This window comes from Nannobrachium achirus (assembly GCF_963921795.1).
Source record: "Nannobrachium achirus genome assembly, chromosome: 15".
NCBI lineage: Eukaryota > Metazoa > Chordata > Actinopteri > Myctophiformes > Myctophidae > Nannobrachium > Nannobrachium achirus.
Genome location: NC_137822.1, coordinates 52,452,269 through 52,465,681, shown reverse-complemented (window position 1 = coordinate 52,465,681; position 13,413 = coordinate 52,452,269). Strand labels below are relative to the sequence as shown.

Sequence of the window (13,413 nt, the reverse complement as noted above, 5' to 3'; positions counted from 1 at the left end):
CATCATTTGATGTCTTTGCAGACTCTTCAACAACTGCTTCATGGACATAACCCCCTTCCTGAATGACAAACACTTTGAAATCTGGTCGACCAATCAATCCGAATCTGAGTCAGAATCAGAATCCTCTGAATCAGAATAAACGTGAAACATTGTGAACCAATCAACAGCAGGCTTTTAAATATGGTCAAGTTCAACCAATCATTTTGGTCCAAGTAGAGAAACATGTCATGGTTCTCAAAAATGTTATAGTCATGAGTCAACTGTGCTTAATAAGTCAAACTTGAAGGATGTCATGTGAAATAGCCAAATAATATACTTAAGGTATATATTTCACAGATTTAGTATTCATTTAAATTGTCAATAGTTAATAGTATCGCTTTGTTCTGGCATATTATCATGAGACTGTCTCACTGTCATTTCAAGTAGCATTGTGCAATATGTTTATAGTAACAAGACCTGGAAATAATGTACTGTATGATGTACACACTAAGTTGTGTGAAAGTTTCTTGAAGTAGGCAATTTACTGGTATTTGGTGATTTCTGTTCTGTTATTTATTTATTTATAAATGTATTTATTTATTTATTGCCACTGGATTCCACATGATTGTATATAGGTTGTACAGTACCTAGTGTGTATGTTTGTATACTTTTTTATTAATATTTGGTGTTTATTATAATGTTACTCTACATATGATTGCCACTTACAGTACTCTACCTCTAATGCCCTGTATCTGTTACTGAAACTGCTGTGCAGTCTGTGGCGCCTGGATTTCACCTGCGGGATCAATAAAGGTGTCTATGAACACATGAACATCATTCTGGTCAGAAATGTCAATGGTTGCTTATCTTTTTGCAAGATTTTGGAGAATATGCCTCGTTGAAACACACATGACATTCTGTGTGCCCTCACCTCACAAGCGTATCTGGGTATTTTCCATGACGTGTGTACGCTACACCCATGTAAACTTAAAATTTCCAGGGCGCCCGCTGGCCTACCGGTCCAGGCGCCGGAAAACACACTCGCTTGGGCTGTTTATGGCTTTTGATTGAGTGAGGTATTTATTAGAGGTTTTGGATAGGAAAAGCAGTTTCATGACAGTACAGTTCACTGATACAATGTCAATTAAAAGGAAACTCGGGTAAACTTGTTATTTTCCAAAATTCCTTAATATCCTTATATACCTCTGTAAACTAAGGTTAATCGTAACCTTATTCCTAACCTTGACCTCAGTAAAACGGTGCCAAAACCTAGCTCCTTTCGGAACCCCTCACTCCACTGCTACGCAGCTCCGAGATGGGGTTCGTACTGGTAGCATGCCGGAATCCTGCGGCTGGATCGCCGATCCGCCGTTAGGGAACACTTCTTACCTTTTGGTGAACACTCTATCCAAAAAGTGACCGGTCTCTGTTCATCTATAATCCTTTTACTTCTTTAAGGTGGAAGAAACTCGAAGCAAGGGGGTGAAATCAAGTTTTTATATCGCTCGAAAGACCAGCCGGCTCTGTGTTTTCCCGCGTTTTCCCCCCGTTGTAGTCTCGCGTGGCTGTGAGCATTTGACCAAATCGCGGAGGCAACAGTCTGGCCACGCGAGACTACAACGGGGAAAACACGGGAAAACACAGAGCCGGCTGGTCTTTCGAGCGATATAAAAACTTTATTTCACCCCCTTGCTTCGAGTTTCTTCCACCTTAAAGAAGTAAAAGGATTATAGATGAACAGAGACCGGTCACTTTTTGGATAGAGTGTTCACCAAAAGGTAAGAAGTGTTCCCTAACGGCGGATCGGCGATCCAGCCGCAGGATTCCGGCATGCTACCAGTAGGAACCCCATCTCGGAGCTGCGTAGCAGTGGAGTGAGGGGTTCCGAAAGGAGCTAGCCAAAACCTAACCCTATTCCTAATCTTATAACCTCAGAAAGATATGCTTAACCCTGAAGTTATATATAACCTTATTACCTCGGTAAAACGAATACAAGAATAAAAACCTCGGCGAGTATGTTTTCCGGCGACTCTACCGGTTACCCTGTGTAGCGGTCGGTCACCTCCCACATTCCCAAGATGCCCCGCAGACTTTCATAGGATATTGTGACTTATTGGGAGCTAGTAGTAAAAGAAATCGCTGTCTTATTACTTGTGCAAGCGGAGCGAGCGCACAAGTACTTGATCGGCGGGGTATGTATGTCAGTGTCCTCATTTGTTGAAGTCTGTAGCCCAATCAGGGACCAGCATTTCTGGCAACGTCATCATTCATAGCCAATGAGGGGGCCAGTGGTGATGCCAGTGTCTACTTGCATGGTTTCCTCTGCCATCGGTGTATGAATGTGTGTGTGCACCGCACCCCATTCGAAGTGTGACAATTGACGAATGTAATGCTAATGCACTTTGTATAAAAGCACTATAATGTACCTTTTATAATTTTGAAAACCTCTGAATAAAACTGAAATAATAATGATAAAGGCCTTTACACGTACCAAGAGTATTTTTATATTGTGTTTTTTTCTACTTTTATTCAAGTACAAAAAGAAAACCCGATGACTTGTTCCACCACAGTTGTTCATATGACAAGTCTGGCGTATGGTAAATGTCTCCTTTACAGATAAAACCTTTTGTTGACGATGTAGTGTGTGTTTCCTATCACATTCTCTCAGCTTTGTTCTCTCTCCTTCAATAGGTTCATTTAACTTCCAACAACATTGTAAAATGGGCCCAGGAGCTTTCAAGGCCTTGAAATGCAATAACACTGTTCAAACATACACAGTTCACTTTCATTTAGTGTAAATAGTTAGTTGATTAATCACAATTTTATATAAAAAAAGGCCCATGGTGTAATACTTTGTCTGATTTAAAGGCGCAGTAAGTGATTTTATTTTGTTAAATTAAGTGTCAAATAGTTCTATATCGTCACTGTCCGGCAGGAAACCTCGTATCTCCAAGTTTCAAATTTGTATGTTTTCCGTCGTAAATTAAAGCCCTACAATACATCATACAAAAGTGTAACACAAAAGTAGTGAAAATACCAGATTTACAAGCACACAACGCCTTGCTATGTGAGGCATTGTAGATCGGCTATTTTCACTATTTTAAATAGTTCTTTAAAATAACAACGAAAGGAAGGTTTTGGACATACAAAGTTTCCACACGACAACGACGATATTGTGATAGAAATCATTAGACTAAAGTGTTTGTTCAGTAACATGGGTCTCCCTGTCTCCACAGCTCTTTGGCAAACAGAAAATGCATTTCCTGGTCGGGATACCAATTTTATCCAACCAGGAGAGAGAACTCATACAGGGTTGAGTTAAATTATAAGTAATGAATCAAAGTACTGATCAGTCAACACTGGAACTGGAGCACTACACAATGAAGCTGATAAGAGGACACTCTCTCCTGATTGGATGCCATTAGCAACCCACCTGAAAGTGTATTTTCCATTTATAATAGTTTGACTGCCATAGTTTTGCCATAATTACTGCCAATACTTTTTCCTATTGTTTTGACCACATTTTCAAGGGCTCTGTGTACACAGCATGTGTCCATTATGTACATGGGAGGTCCCGGTCACGGCCGAACGTCTTTTCTTTCCAGCGGAGAAGAGAAAATACAACTGTGATGATCTGTGTGTAAGTTATCGTCCATAGAAAATAGGCCAAACGCGCGATATGTCCATTTTGCTGCAGTCGTGAGGAATACAAGTGAAAGGACGATAGAATATCCCGACTACATTATTTCACGAGGCATCATGGGAAACTGAGTCTTTTCCCTCACTCCCGCCCTCGATAGAGCGCTGGCTATTGGTTACCATGGTAACCAGCTAACACCTTCCTGGACGTGTTAGCGGTCCCGCGGGCTACTCCCATGTGTTAAAAAGCTGACATGCAGGGAGACCCCTGTTACTGGACAAACACTCTATAGCTATGATTAGCCATACTATCATAATATATTACAGAGTTTAACATTTAAAAAAACAGAAACCCTTTGTTTTAACCAAAACATATCACTTACACTACCTTTAACAGTGAAGGAAAATTACCCACAAGTCTCCTCTCCACAATATCAACAAGATAAGGCATTAAAAAAATCCAGACATAAAAATATTCAGGTAAACCCTAATATATATAAAAAAGAAAATCTTAAAAACAAAGAAAGCAAACAAACAAACATGCAATATTGCTCAACCTAATCAATGTTTATCGAGTCTGAGTCCATAATTGGAATTTATACTATTTCATTCAGTGGTTCCCAAACTCTTTCCTTGGAGCCTTGGCTATTTTTCATAGTTTTTCCAGTTTTCTGAATAAAGAAGAAAAGACAAATACATTGAATATTTTGTGAACAAATGAGCTTGTAGATCGGCTATTTTGCTTCTCTTGTATGACATACTAGAATGACAAAGTAGGACATAGCAATATGCAATGTGGCCTCCCGGAGTGAGTGTGGAAATACAGTGGCTCTCTCCATCATCAAAGTTGCCCACCCCTTTAAACAATAGTGTGAACAGTGGACAGTTACAGTTAAGAAAGCACACATCCTACCTTGTTTGACACCATGACACGCCCAAAATAGAGATGTCAGGTTCAAAGTGTCTCAAAGCAAGTTATGATTTTGTGCAACAAGTTTAAAGTTTTGGACTACCTTCAAACAGAAAAGGCCTCTGTGATCTTTAGCCGCCCTCCCCAAGGAGGCCCGGACGCCAGGTTGGGAAACACTGATTAATAGAAGTCTTGGCTACATTCTGGATATTAGAGCAGAGACGCTAGAACCTCAGACTTTTAGGATAAACACCGCTAGCGTTGAGCATAAAAAAAAACAAGTCTCCATGGGAGAGATGATGGCCGTGAGACAAGGAACGTCCACGCAACTACGTTACCCATAATGCATCACGCTACCCATAATGCTTTGAGAGCCGTGAGAGGACATCTTATCTCTTGAAGAACGCGGTTTCCATGGTGACGACACTCCACAATTCAAACAAATGATGACGAACGACGACAACGGAAAAAGAAAAAAAGTACGCAAGGCTTTCGCCAACAATTCTGTCCCGATATAGTTTGTCAATGCGGTCCGTCCGCTGCAGGCCAGGGTGAAATGGTTAGGACTCCGCCTGAAGTTCCTTGGCCTTGGTTAAGATCGTGTGAACGTCTGAGATGGGGTAATCCTGGGGGAAAGAAATATAGTCATAATTAGTGTGGTTACCTACAAGGCAAGCAGACTATAGTTCTAGTCCAGTTTTATTATTTCATCTAGAGCAGTGGTTCTCAAACTTTTACATTTGAAAGTCTCCACTTAACTCTGACAGTGAACAAATGGAACCAAATGGACCCAAACGGGTCCATTTGGTTCAATTTGTACACTGTTAAAGTTACAGACTTGTAAGGGTCAATTTAGACCTCCATAAAGGAACCTAGAGTCCCTGAAATCCACTTTGAGAACCACTGATCTAGAGTAAACCTTAAGGCCCAAGTTCAATGGAGGAATGGTGCTCTCCATTGAAACCATGTCCCCTTTCTGATTGGATAATATGGATTTGAGGAGTGGTCAAGCTTCATGTGACATCACATACAGTATAGCCTATAAATAGGCAACCACACTTGTAGGCCTGTAACAATTTAGAGGGTTTAAATGGTACTGGATATGCAGCTCCGCAAATAAAAGGTGAATTGATCCCAGTGCATGACGGAGGACAATTTCATTATAAATTTAAATCTCCACGATTATTGAGAGTGTTTTATCGCGATAAACGATAATAACGATTATCGTCCCATCCCTAGTCACGACTAGTTGTCACATAAATAATCGTGTCAAATAATTTCATTGTGTTTTGGGGCATTGAACATTTATTTTGAAGTGCTCAGTTTGGCCAAATATGGCTCTCAGATGGGTCACATTGTCATTACTCATAGGGTTTCATGTATAAAAGGTGGTGCTACTTTAGACAATAGTGTGAACAGTGAACAGTTACAGATAAGAAAGCACACATCTTACCTGCAGTAATCTCATATTGACTGTGAAGTCGCCCGCCAACAAAAGATCACGAATAAGTCTGCAGGAAAGGGGAAAGAAAATCATTTTATTCATGTTGACACATTCATCCATCAGATACACACAGGGGCGGCCGGCAGGGGGGGCTAGCGGGGCCATTGCACAGGGCGCCACTTTGCGGGGGCGCCAGAAGAAGAAAAAGGAAAAAAAAAGTAAAGTGACGGCCCTGCAGAGCAGACGTAAGATCAACAGTCCACTCAGACCGAATACAACAACACCCCCTGGTGGTAGTGATAGAGGCTGGCAGCTCCAGGCAGCCCCCCCCCCTCCCCTCCTGATGTGATGTCATATTCACGCGCCAGTATTGAAATTGAAAACAACATCTGTTAAAAATAAAGCATGGAGTTCGAGCTCTTCACTGTCTACTATGGACGTGACTACCGGTAGATATTATAATATAGCTGCTTGCCCTGAAACATCACATGGAGAGGATCATTTTGTACCTGACTTCCTCTACAAAACACAGACCTCAGGCAGGCTCTATCAGCCAGGACTTTGTCTCACTGTGCGTGACTGTGAAAGAACCATTTCCTCCTGACCAGCCCAAGGTAAGACTAAGACAGTCAGATCATGCTTTTATAAACCCTATTATATTAAGCCCAAAATGGTTCTGCCGCCGTGTAGAACCGAACCGCATAATTTGCCCGCAAATAACTTGAAAAAATGCATAATTTGCCCGCAAATAACTTGAAAAAATGCATATTTTGCCCGCAAATAACTTGAAAAAATGCATAATTTGCCCGCAAATAGCCGATTTTTCCGGCGCCGCGCCGCGCTTCGCGCGGCCATAGGGCGGCGCTATACTACCTCGCCTAGGGCGCAATATACATACCAACCGCCACTGGATACACAACACACTTAACCGAACACTACAAAATCTAAAATAGCAAAAATAGAACAACCAGAAACAGACAATCTACAAGCCCTTAGTTGTGTAACTATGAGGTGGTTATGCGAAATCATACTTTAGAAAGATGGAAAATAACAGGTAAACAGCCAGTAGAGGGCAGCAGAGATATAAGTATGTTGAATGATTCTGTTTAGAGCAGGGGTAGGCAACTTTAGGCAAGGGTGCAAACATTGGCACCGGAGAGGGTGATCCCTGGCACACTGGCAGAAGTGTCAGAGAGAGGATATTTACTGTACTTTAAAATCAAATATATATATTTTTATTCAATTAAATGAAGTCACCTAATTTACATCATATTTACATCCTGCATATAATTCTACATTCATTAAAACTCTGAACTCTGACTGGGGAGGGAGTCGAGGAGATAAGTGGATTATTGCGACCGAAGGTCGCAGTTTATTTAGTATGTGAAACGGCACATACTGACTCCGCCTGGACGTGTACACTTTTGTACTGTCTATGGGATTGCCGCTCTGACTTCACTGTGATGTCAGGGGAACCACACTAACAGAATCCATTTTATGCCTTTTTTTGGAGTTCCCTGATGTCAACAATATTAAGCCCATATCTAACAGGACTTCATATGGGAATGCCCATATATGGAGGCCACATCGGCTACATACCACACTAACAGAATCCAAATATGGCCAAGACAGATGGCCAAGACAGCCCATATCTGTGTGGCTGGTTCTACAGACAAGGATCTCCATGTATGGGCATAAAAGGGATTGTATATGATGTCAGATGTCATAGACATCATAGGACTTTCACATAACAAATAACTGAGTAAGCATGTTTGGGGTCTAATGATCGTTATAACGTGTCCTCACAATCAAAATATGTCAGAATGTTTGAAGGCGTGTCATTAAAATCAATGTTGACATGGCACACTGATTATCTAGAAAATAAAAACAAGGCACTTCATTTCAAAAAGGTTGCTGACCCCTGCTTTAGACTTAAAAGAAACTCCACCAAACAAGAATCAATTAAATCTTCATAATAAGTACAAATATGGAGATACAAGGCTTCTGTCTGACAGGAGCGATATGAGAGTGGACATTAAAGTACTTCAACCACGTTGAACTTTGGTAGAACCTTAAATGCCTTGTGTCACAGATATTGGTGACCTATGCATTTTTGTTGTGCAACATAACCATGGTACTCACGTGAGCATGGTTACATAGTGTAGCTTTAACTATAAACTACTGCTCCCATGAGCATGGTTGCATAGAACACTGGTTCTTAAAGTGGGGTCTGGGGACCCCCAGGGGTCCTTGACGGAGTCCCCGGCTAAATGATAGTTAGGAACCAAACAGACCCTTACAGGTTTGTAACTCAGAGAGTGCACAAATGGAACCAAATGGATCCTTTTGGGTATGCAACGCTGAGTGTAAAAATTTACCGTTATGGGTATTTAACTCTGAGAGTGTACTACAAATATAACTGACCATTACAGGTCCATTTGGTTCAATAGGGTATATGCATATACGCCATTTTGTTCTACTTCCGGGTGATTTTCGACTTCCTTCAATGGTGTTACCGATGATACTAATGAGTGAAGGGTCTGTTCCATTCTGGTCAAACAGAGTCAGGGTGCTGATGCATGTGGACTCACTGGAAACACTCTGTTACACTACACCAGTGGTTCCAAATGTCCCCATACAGGTGTGTAACTCTGAGAGTGTACAAATGGAAGCAAATGGACCTGCAAGGGTCCATTTGCTTCCATTTGTTGATTCCATTTGTACAGAGTTATGGGGGTTCTTGAAATGAAAGCACCACTGTACAATAAATCAAACAGAGCCTTAATTAGTATCATCAGTAACACCTGTGAAGTAAGTCGAAAGACACCCGGAAGTAGAACAAAATGGCGTATATGTGCATATAGCCTATTAGTACACTCTCAATGTTAAATGAACATTGATTTTTGGGGTCTCAGAGATAGAAATGCCATTACATGGGGGTTCGTTGCCTAATTAATGCATGTCAAACTGGGGGTCCTTGAAATCAAAATGGTTGTAAACCACTGCTAGAGCTTTAAAAATCTTCTTATGGGGTCCCTGGCATATCTTTTCAAATGGGGATCCCCAGTTAAAATATGATTATTTAGGGGGTTGCGGCCTGAAAAGGTTGAGAACCACTGGAATAGAAGAACCCCTACTCACAGTAGCATGGTTACACAGAAGACCCCCTACTCACATGAGCATGGTTACACAGAAGACCCCCTACTCACATGAGCATGGTTACATAGTAGAAGACCTCCTACTCACATGAGCATGATTAGATAGAAGACCCCATCCTCACATGAGCATAGTTAGATAGAAGACCTCCTACTCACATGAACATGGTTAGATAGAAGACCTCCTACTCACATGAACATGGTTAGATAGAAGACCTCCTACTCACATGAACATGGTTATATAGAAGACCTCCTACTCACATGAGCATGGTTAGATAGAAGACCCCATCCTCACATGAGCATAGTTAGATAGAAGACCTCCTACTCACATGAACATGGTTATATAGAAGACCTCCTACTCACATGAGCATGGTTAGATAGAAGACCTCCTACTCACATGAGCATGGTTAGATAGAAGACCCTCTACTCACATGAACATGGTAAGATAGAAGACCTCCTACTCACATGAGCATGGTTAGATAGAAGACCTCCTACTCACATGAACATGGTAAGATAGAAGACCTCCTACTCACATGAGCATGGTTAGATAGAAGACCTCCTACTCACATGAGCATGGTTAGATAGTAGAAGACCTCCTACTCACATGAGCATGGTTAGATAGAAGACCTCCTACTCACATGAGCATGGTTAGATAGTAGAAGACCCCCTACTCACATGAGCATGGTTAGATAGAAGACCTCCTACTCACATGAGCATGGTTAGATAGTAGACCTCCTACTCACATGAGCATGGTTAGATAGAAGACCTCCTACTCACATGAGCATGGTTAGATAGTAGACCTCCTACTCACATGAGCATGGTTAGATAGAAGACCTCCTACTCACATGAGCATGGTTAGATAGAAGACCTCCTACTCACATGAGCATGGTTAGATAGAAGACCTCCTACTCACATGAGCATGGTTAGATAGTAGACCTCCTACTCACATGAGCATGGTTAGATAGAAGACCTCCTACTCACATGAGCATGGTTAGATAGAAGACCTCCTACTCACATGAGCATGGCGCAGCAGACCAGGATGAGGAAGTGGAAGCGGTCCTGGTCGCTGAACAGAGAGTCCCAGATACGGATGACCTCGGGCAGCAGGAACTCCTGGGACAGCAGCAGGGTCAGCCAGCGGAACGTGAAGTACTGAGGCTTGATGTTCTGCTCCTGCTGCGAGAAACACAACACACCACCAAGAGCTGTGAGCTGGAGGCCTTTATAAATCCTTTTACTGTACTGTTTCTAACAGCTAATCCAGGGGTCTTCAACCTTTTCAGGCCAAGGACCCCTGAGTTGAGAGAGAGATGAAGCAGGGACCCCCACAACCTCTTCATAGATTCCATATGGTTTCATTGTTTGACAGCGCAATCATCAGCATATTTTGGATTCATGTCAATTTGTGTTTTCAAATAAACTTGACCTTTCACTCTGTACTTAGTCTGCTCTTTTCGCCCTCTACATCAAAGCTCTTCGCCAAAAATAGAATAAAAATGGAGCCATGTTGAAAGTGTGTCAGTGGGTTTTTATGAATATTGAACCAATGAAAAGTGTTAATAAGAGCTTGTGACTTAATAATAACCAGCCCATTAATACCTGGAATTATTTTATTCTTTAGCTATTGAAAAATAGCAGAGCCATTAAGGCACCGAGTGCCGCGCTGCGAGCTTGTAGATTTATTTATTTTTTAATCGTGAAAATGTGTGCAACTCAAATCTTTGCAACTGGGGGTCCCTGGAGCAACATATTTTGAGATGTGGGTCCGTGGCCAAATACATACATACATAATTTTGGGGGTCTTTGACATGAAGACATTTGAGAACCAATGATGATAGAAACATGACTTTCAAAAAACATTTATAGAATCAGGGCAATATACGTATTCAAAAGATTTTTCAAAAATAGCAGATCTACAAGCTCGCAGCACGTCACTCCTGTGCCTTAATGGCTAAATAATAACTAGAGTGGACCAATTGAAACACAGGTTTTTTTCTTTTATATATATTTCCTGAAAAGTAACAGCTTTGGAAACACAAGGTTTGACTGAAGCAGAGTGGTTGGTTACCAGTCTCAGATAGAGCTCCATGTCCTTGTCTTTGAGCATGGAGTAAACACTCTCCATCTTGTACGTGATGCCACACTGGGAGTCGTCCAGGCTCTTGATGAAGTTGTCCCGGTTCTCTGACATCAGGTTCGTGAAACAGAAGAACGTGTCCACTTCAGCGTGCTCTGAAAGTCACCACACACACACACACACACACACGCACGCACGCACGCACGCACGCACGAATGTGATCGTGCGCGCGCGCGCGCACGATCACATTCATATGCTCTTAAAGCAGAAATTTTCATGTCAAGGCCCCCAAAATTAATGTATGCATGTATGTACTGTATGTTCGATCCTCCAGAAAGATGCGATTATGCAATCTCACAATCAGCCAAAATGGCGCAGATTATGCAGGGGTCACATGTTTTCAAAAAGGCTGCACAATCGCATATTTCCGTCCGCATATTTTCGGAACTACCCGCATATTTCACAGCATGAATTCACATAAACCTATAAACATATTTCGCGTAATTGACAACCTTTCGCATATTTCGCAAATTTCCCCATGTTTCACATGACACATATTTCACAACTAGGGGTGTAATGATACATTTTAATAGCGATTCGATACATTATCACGATACATGGTTGACGATACGATACATGGACGTGGTTCATTCATGCCGATACGATACGATTCAATTTAATTATTTAAAATCGATATAGTAACTATTTAGCAAAGAAATTAAATCTGTGTGAAAGGTGTGGATAGTGCAGGTTTTTAAGGGAAACATGTATTATTATGGATATAAATAAGTAAACACAGTGTTTACTGTGTCCATGTATATCTGCCAAATACATGGACATTGTATATTGACAAACCTGCACCTTGACATGAACCCAGAGATTACATACATTTATCAATAGACCAGAGTAGCTATATGGAAATGAAAAGTAATTAAACCCCTCCTTTTAATTTTTTCTTCTTAAAAATGCTAAATACAATGCACAAGTAGGTAATATCGATACAATCGATTCTTTGCACTGCCGATTCGATAAGATACAAAATAAAACCATACGATTCGATTTTAGCTGTTTTCATTTCGATATACTTAGATTTTTTAAGTTAAAAGCGATATTTTAACACGTTACACCCCTATTCACAACTGTTCGCATATTCAGCAACTTTCTGCAATTTCACTGCATAAAATCACCTAAAAACCTGCATATTTCACAGTGAAATCACGTTTTTTTCCCCCCTGCATAATCAATGATTTTAGTCTGCAAGGTTTTTTGCCTGCGTTTTTCTGGAGGGTCTAGTATGTACAGTATCTATGTTAGGGTTGAGACTGATTCATTTCAATTAATTAATTACATAAAAATAACATGATTAAAAAACGATCATACCGGTGCACCAACCAAGAAGAGACAACAAACCCCAGTGCACACAATGGGAGAAGAAGCCTATCAGAGTGCTTTGTCAGTTTGGCCCAGTGGATGGGACATTTAGAAAACTCATTCATTACTCGTATATAAAATGTTTTCAATTAAAATAAAAAATAGAAAGCTTATCAGATCAAATATTTATATGTGATTAAACGTGATTGATTTCGATTCATTAATTACAAAGCCTCTGATTAATTAGATTTTCTTTTTTAATCGAGTCCCAATGTATATTATATATGTATTGTATATGTGGGTGCGGACACCAATCTGCCAGGGACCCCCATAAGAGAATATTTGTGTTGTTTGTGTAAAAAGATTATTAAAAGTTTTTTTATATTATTTTTTTCAAAAGTAGCTGATCGACAAGTTCACAAAGTGTCATGACACGTGAGTAGAATGTCGAATGGTGAATTTATATGGCAGGTCCTCTGTCCAAGGGGCTTTAAAATGTGCATTAAATTCACACACGGACAGCAGAGGAAACCATGCAATGCACAAATCTGTTCATCGGGAGCAGCTAGGGGTTCTGTGTCTTGTTCAAAGACACTTCAGCATTAAATCTGGGAACCTTCCATTGTGGCCATTCTACCTGCTAAGCCACTGCTGCCCGGCGAGCTTGTAGGGTATGTGATATGGCATATCAGCTATGTGACCAATTATGGGGGTCATGGCTGACATCGGTTCAGTTGTGGATCCATGCAGCATGCCAGCATTGGAGAAAGTAAACTAAGCAAGCGAGACAGCTGTGCGACATGGCATGCACACTACAGCGGTTTCAACCACTGATCAC

At 41.0% G+C, this 13,413-nt stretch overlaps 1 protein-coding gene across 1 annotated transcript; it reads right to left on the bottom strand.

The window, feature by feature from the left end:
* Positions 1-4,093: 4,093 nt before the first annotated feature.
* Positions 4,094-11,318, bottom strand: LOC308299236 (TBC1 domain family member 13-like; the record flags this gene model as incomplete). Its single annotated transcript, XM_080742970.1, has 4 exons — positions 4,094-5,154; positions 5,982-6,039; positions 10,143-10,303; positions 11,196-11,318. 4 exons carry the CDS (start codon positions 11,316-11,318, stop codon positions 5,089-5,091), a joined length of 408 nt encoding a protein of 135 aa, XP_080599096.1. The 3' UTR covers positions 4,094-5,088.
* Positions 11,319-13,413: the final 2,095 nt, after the last annotated feature.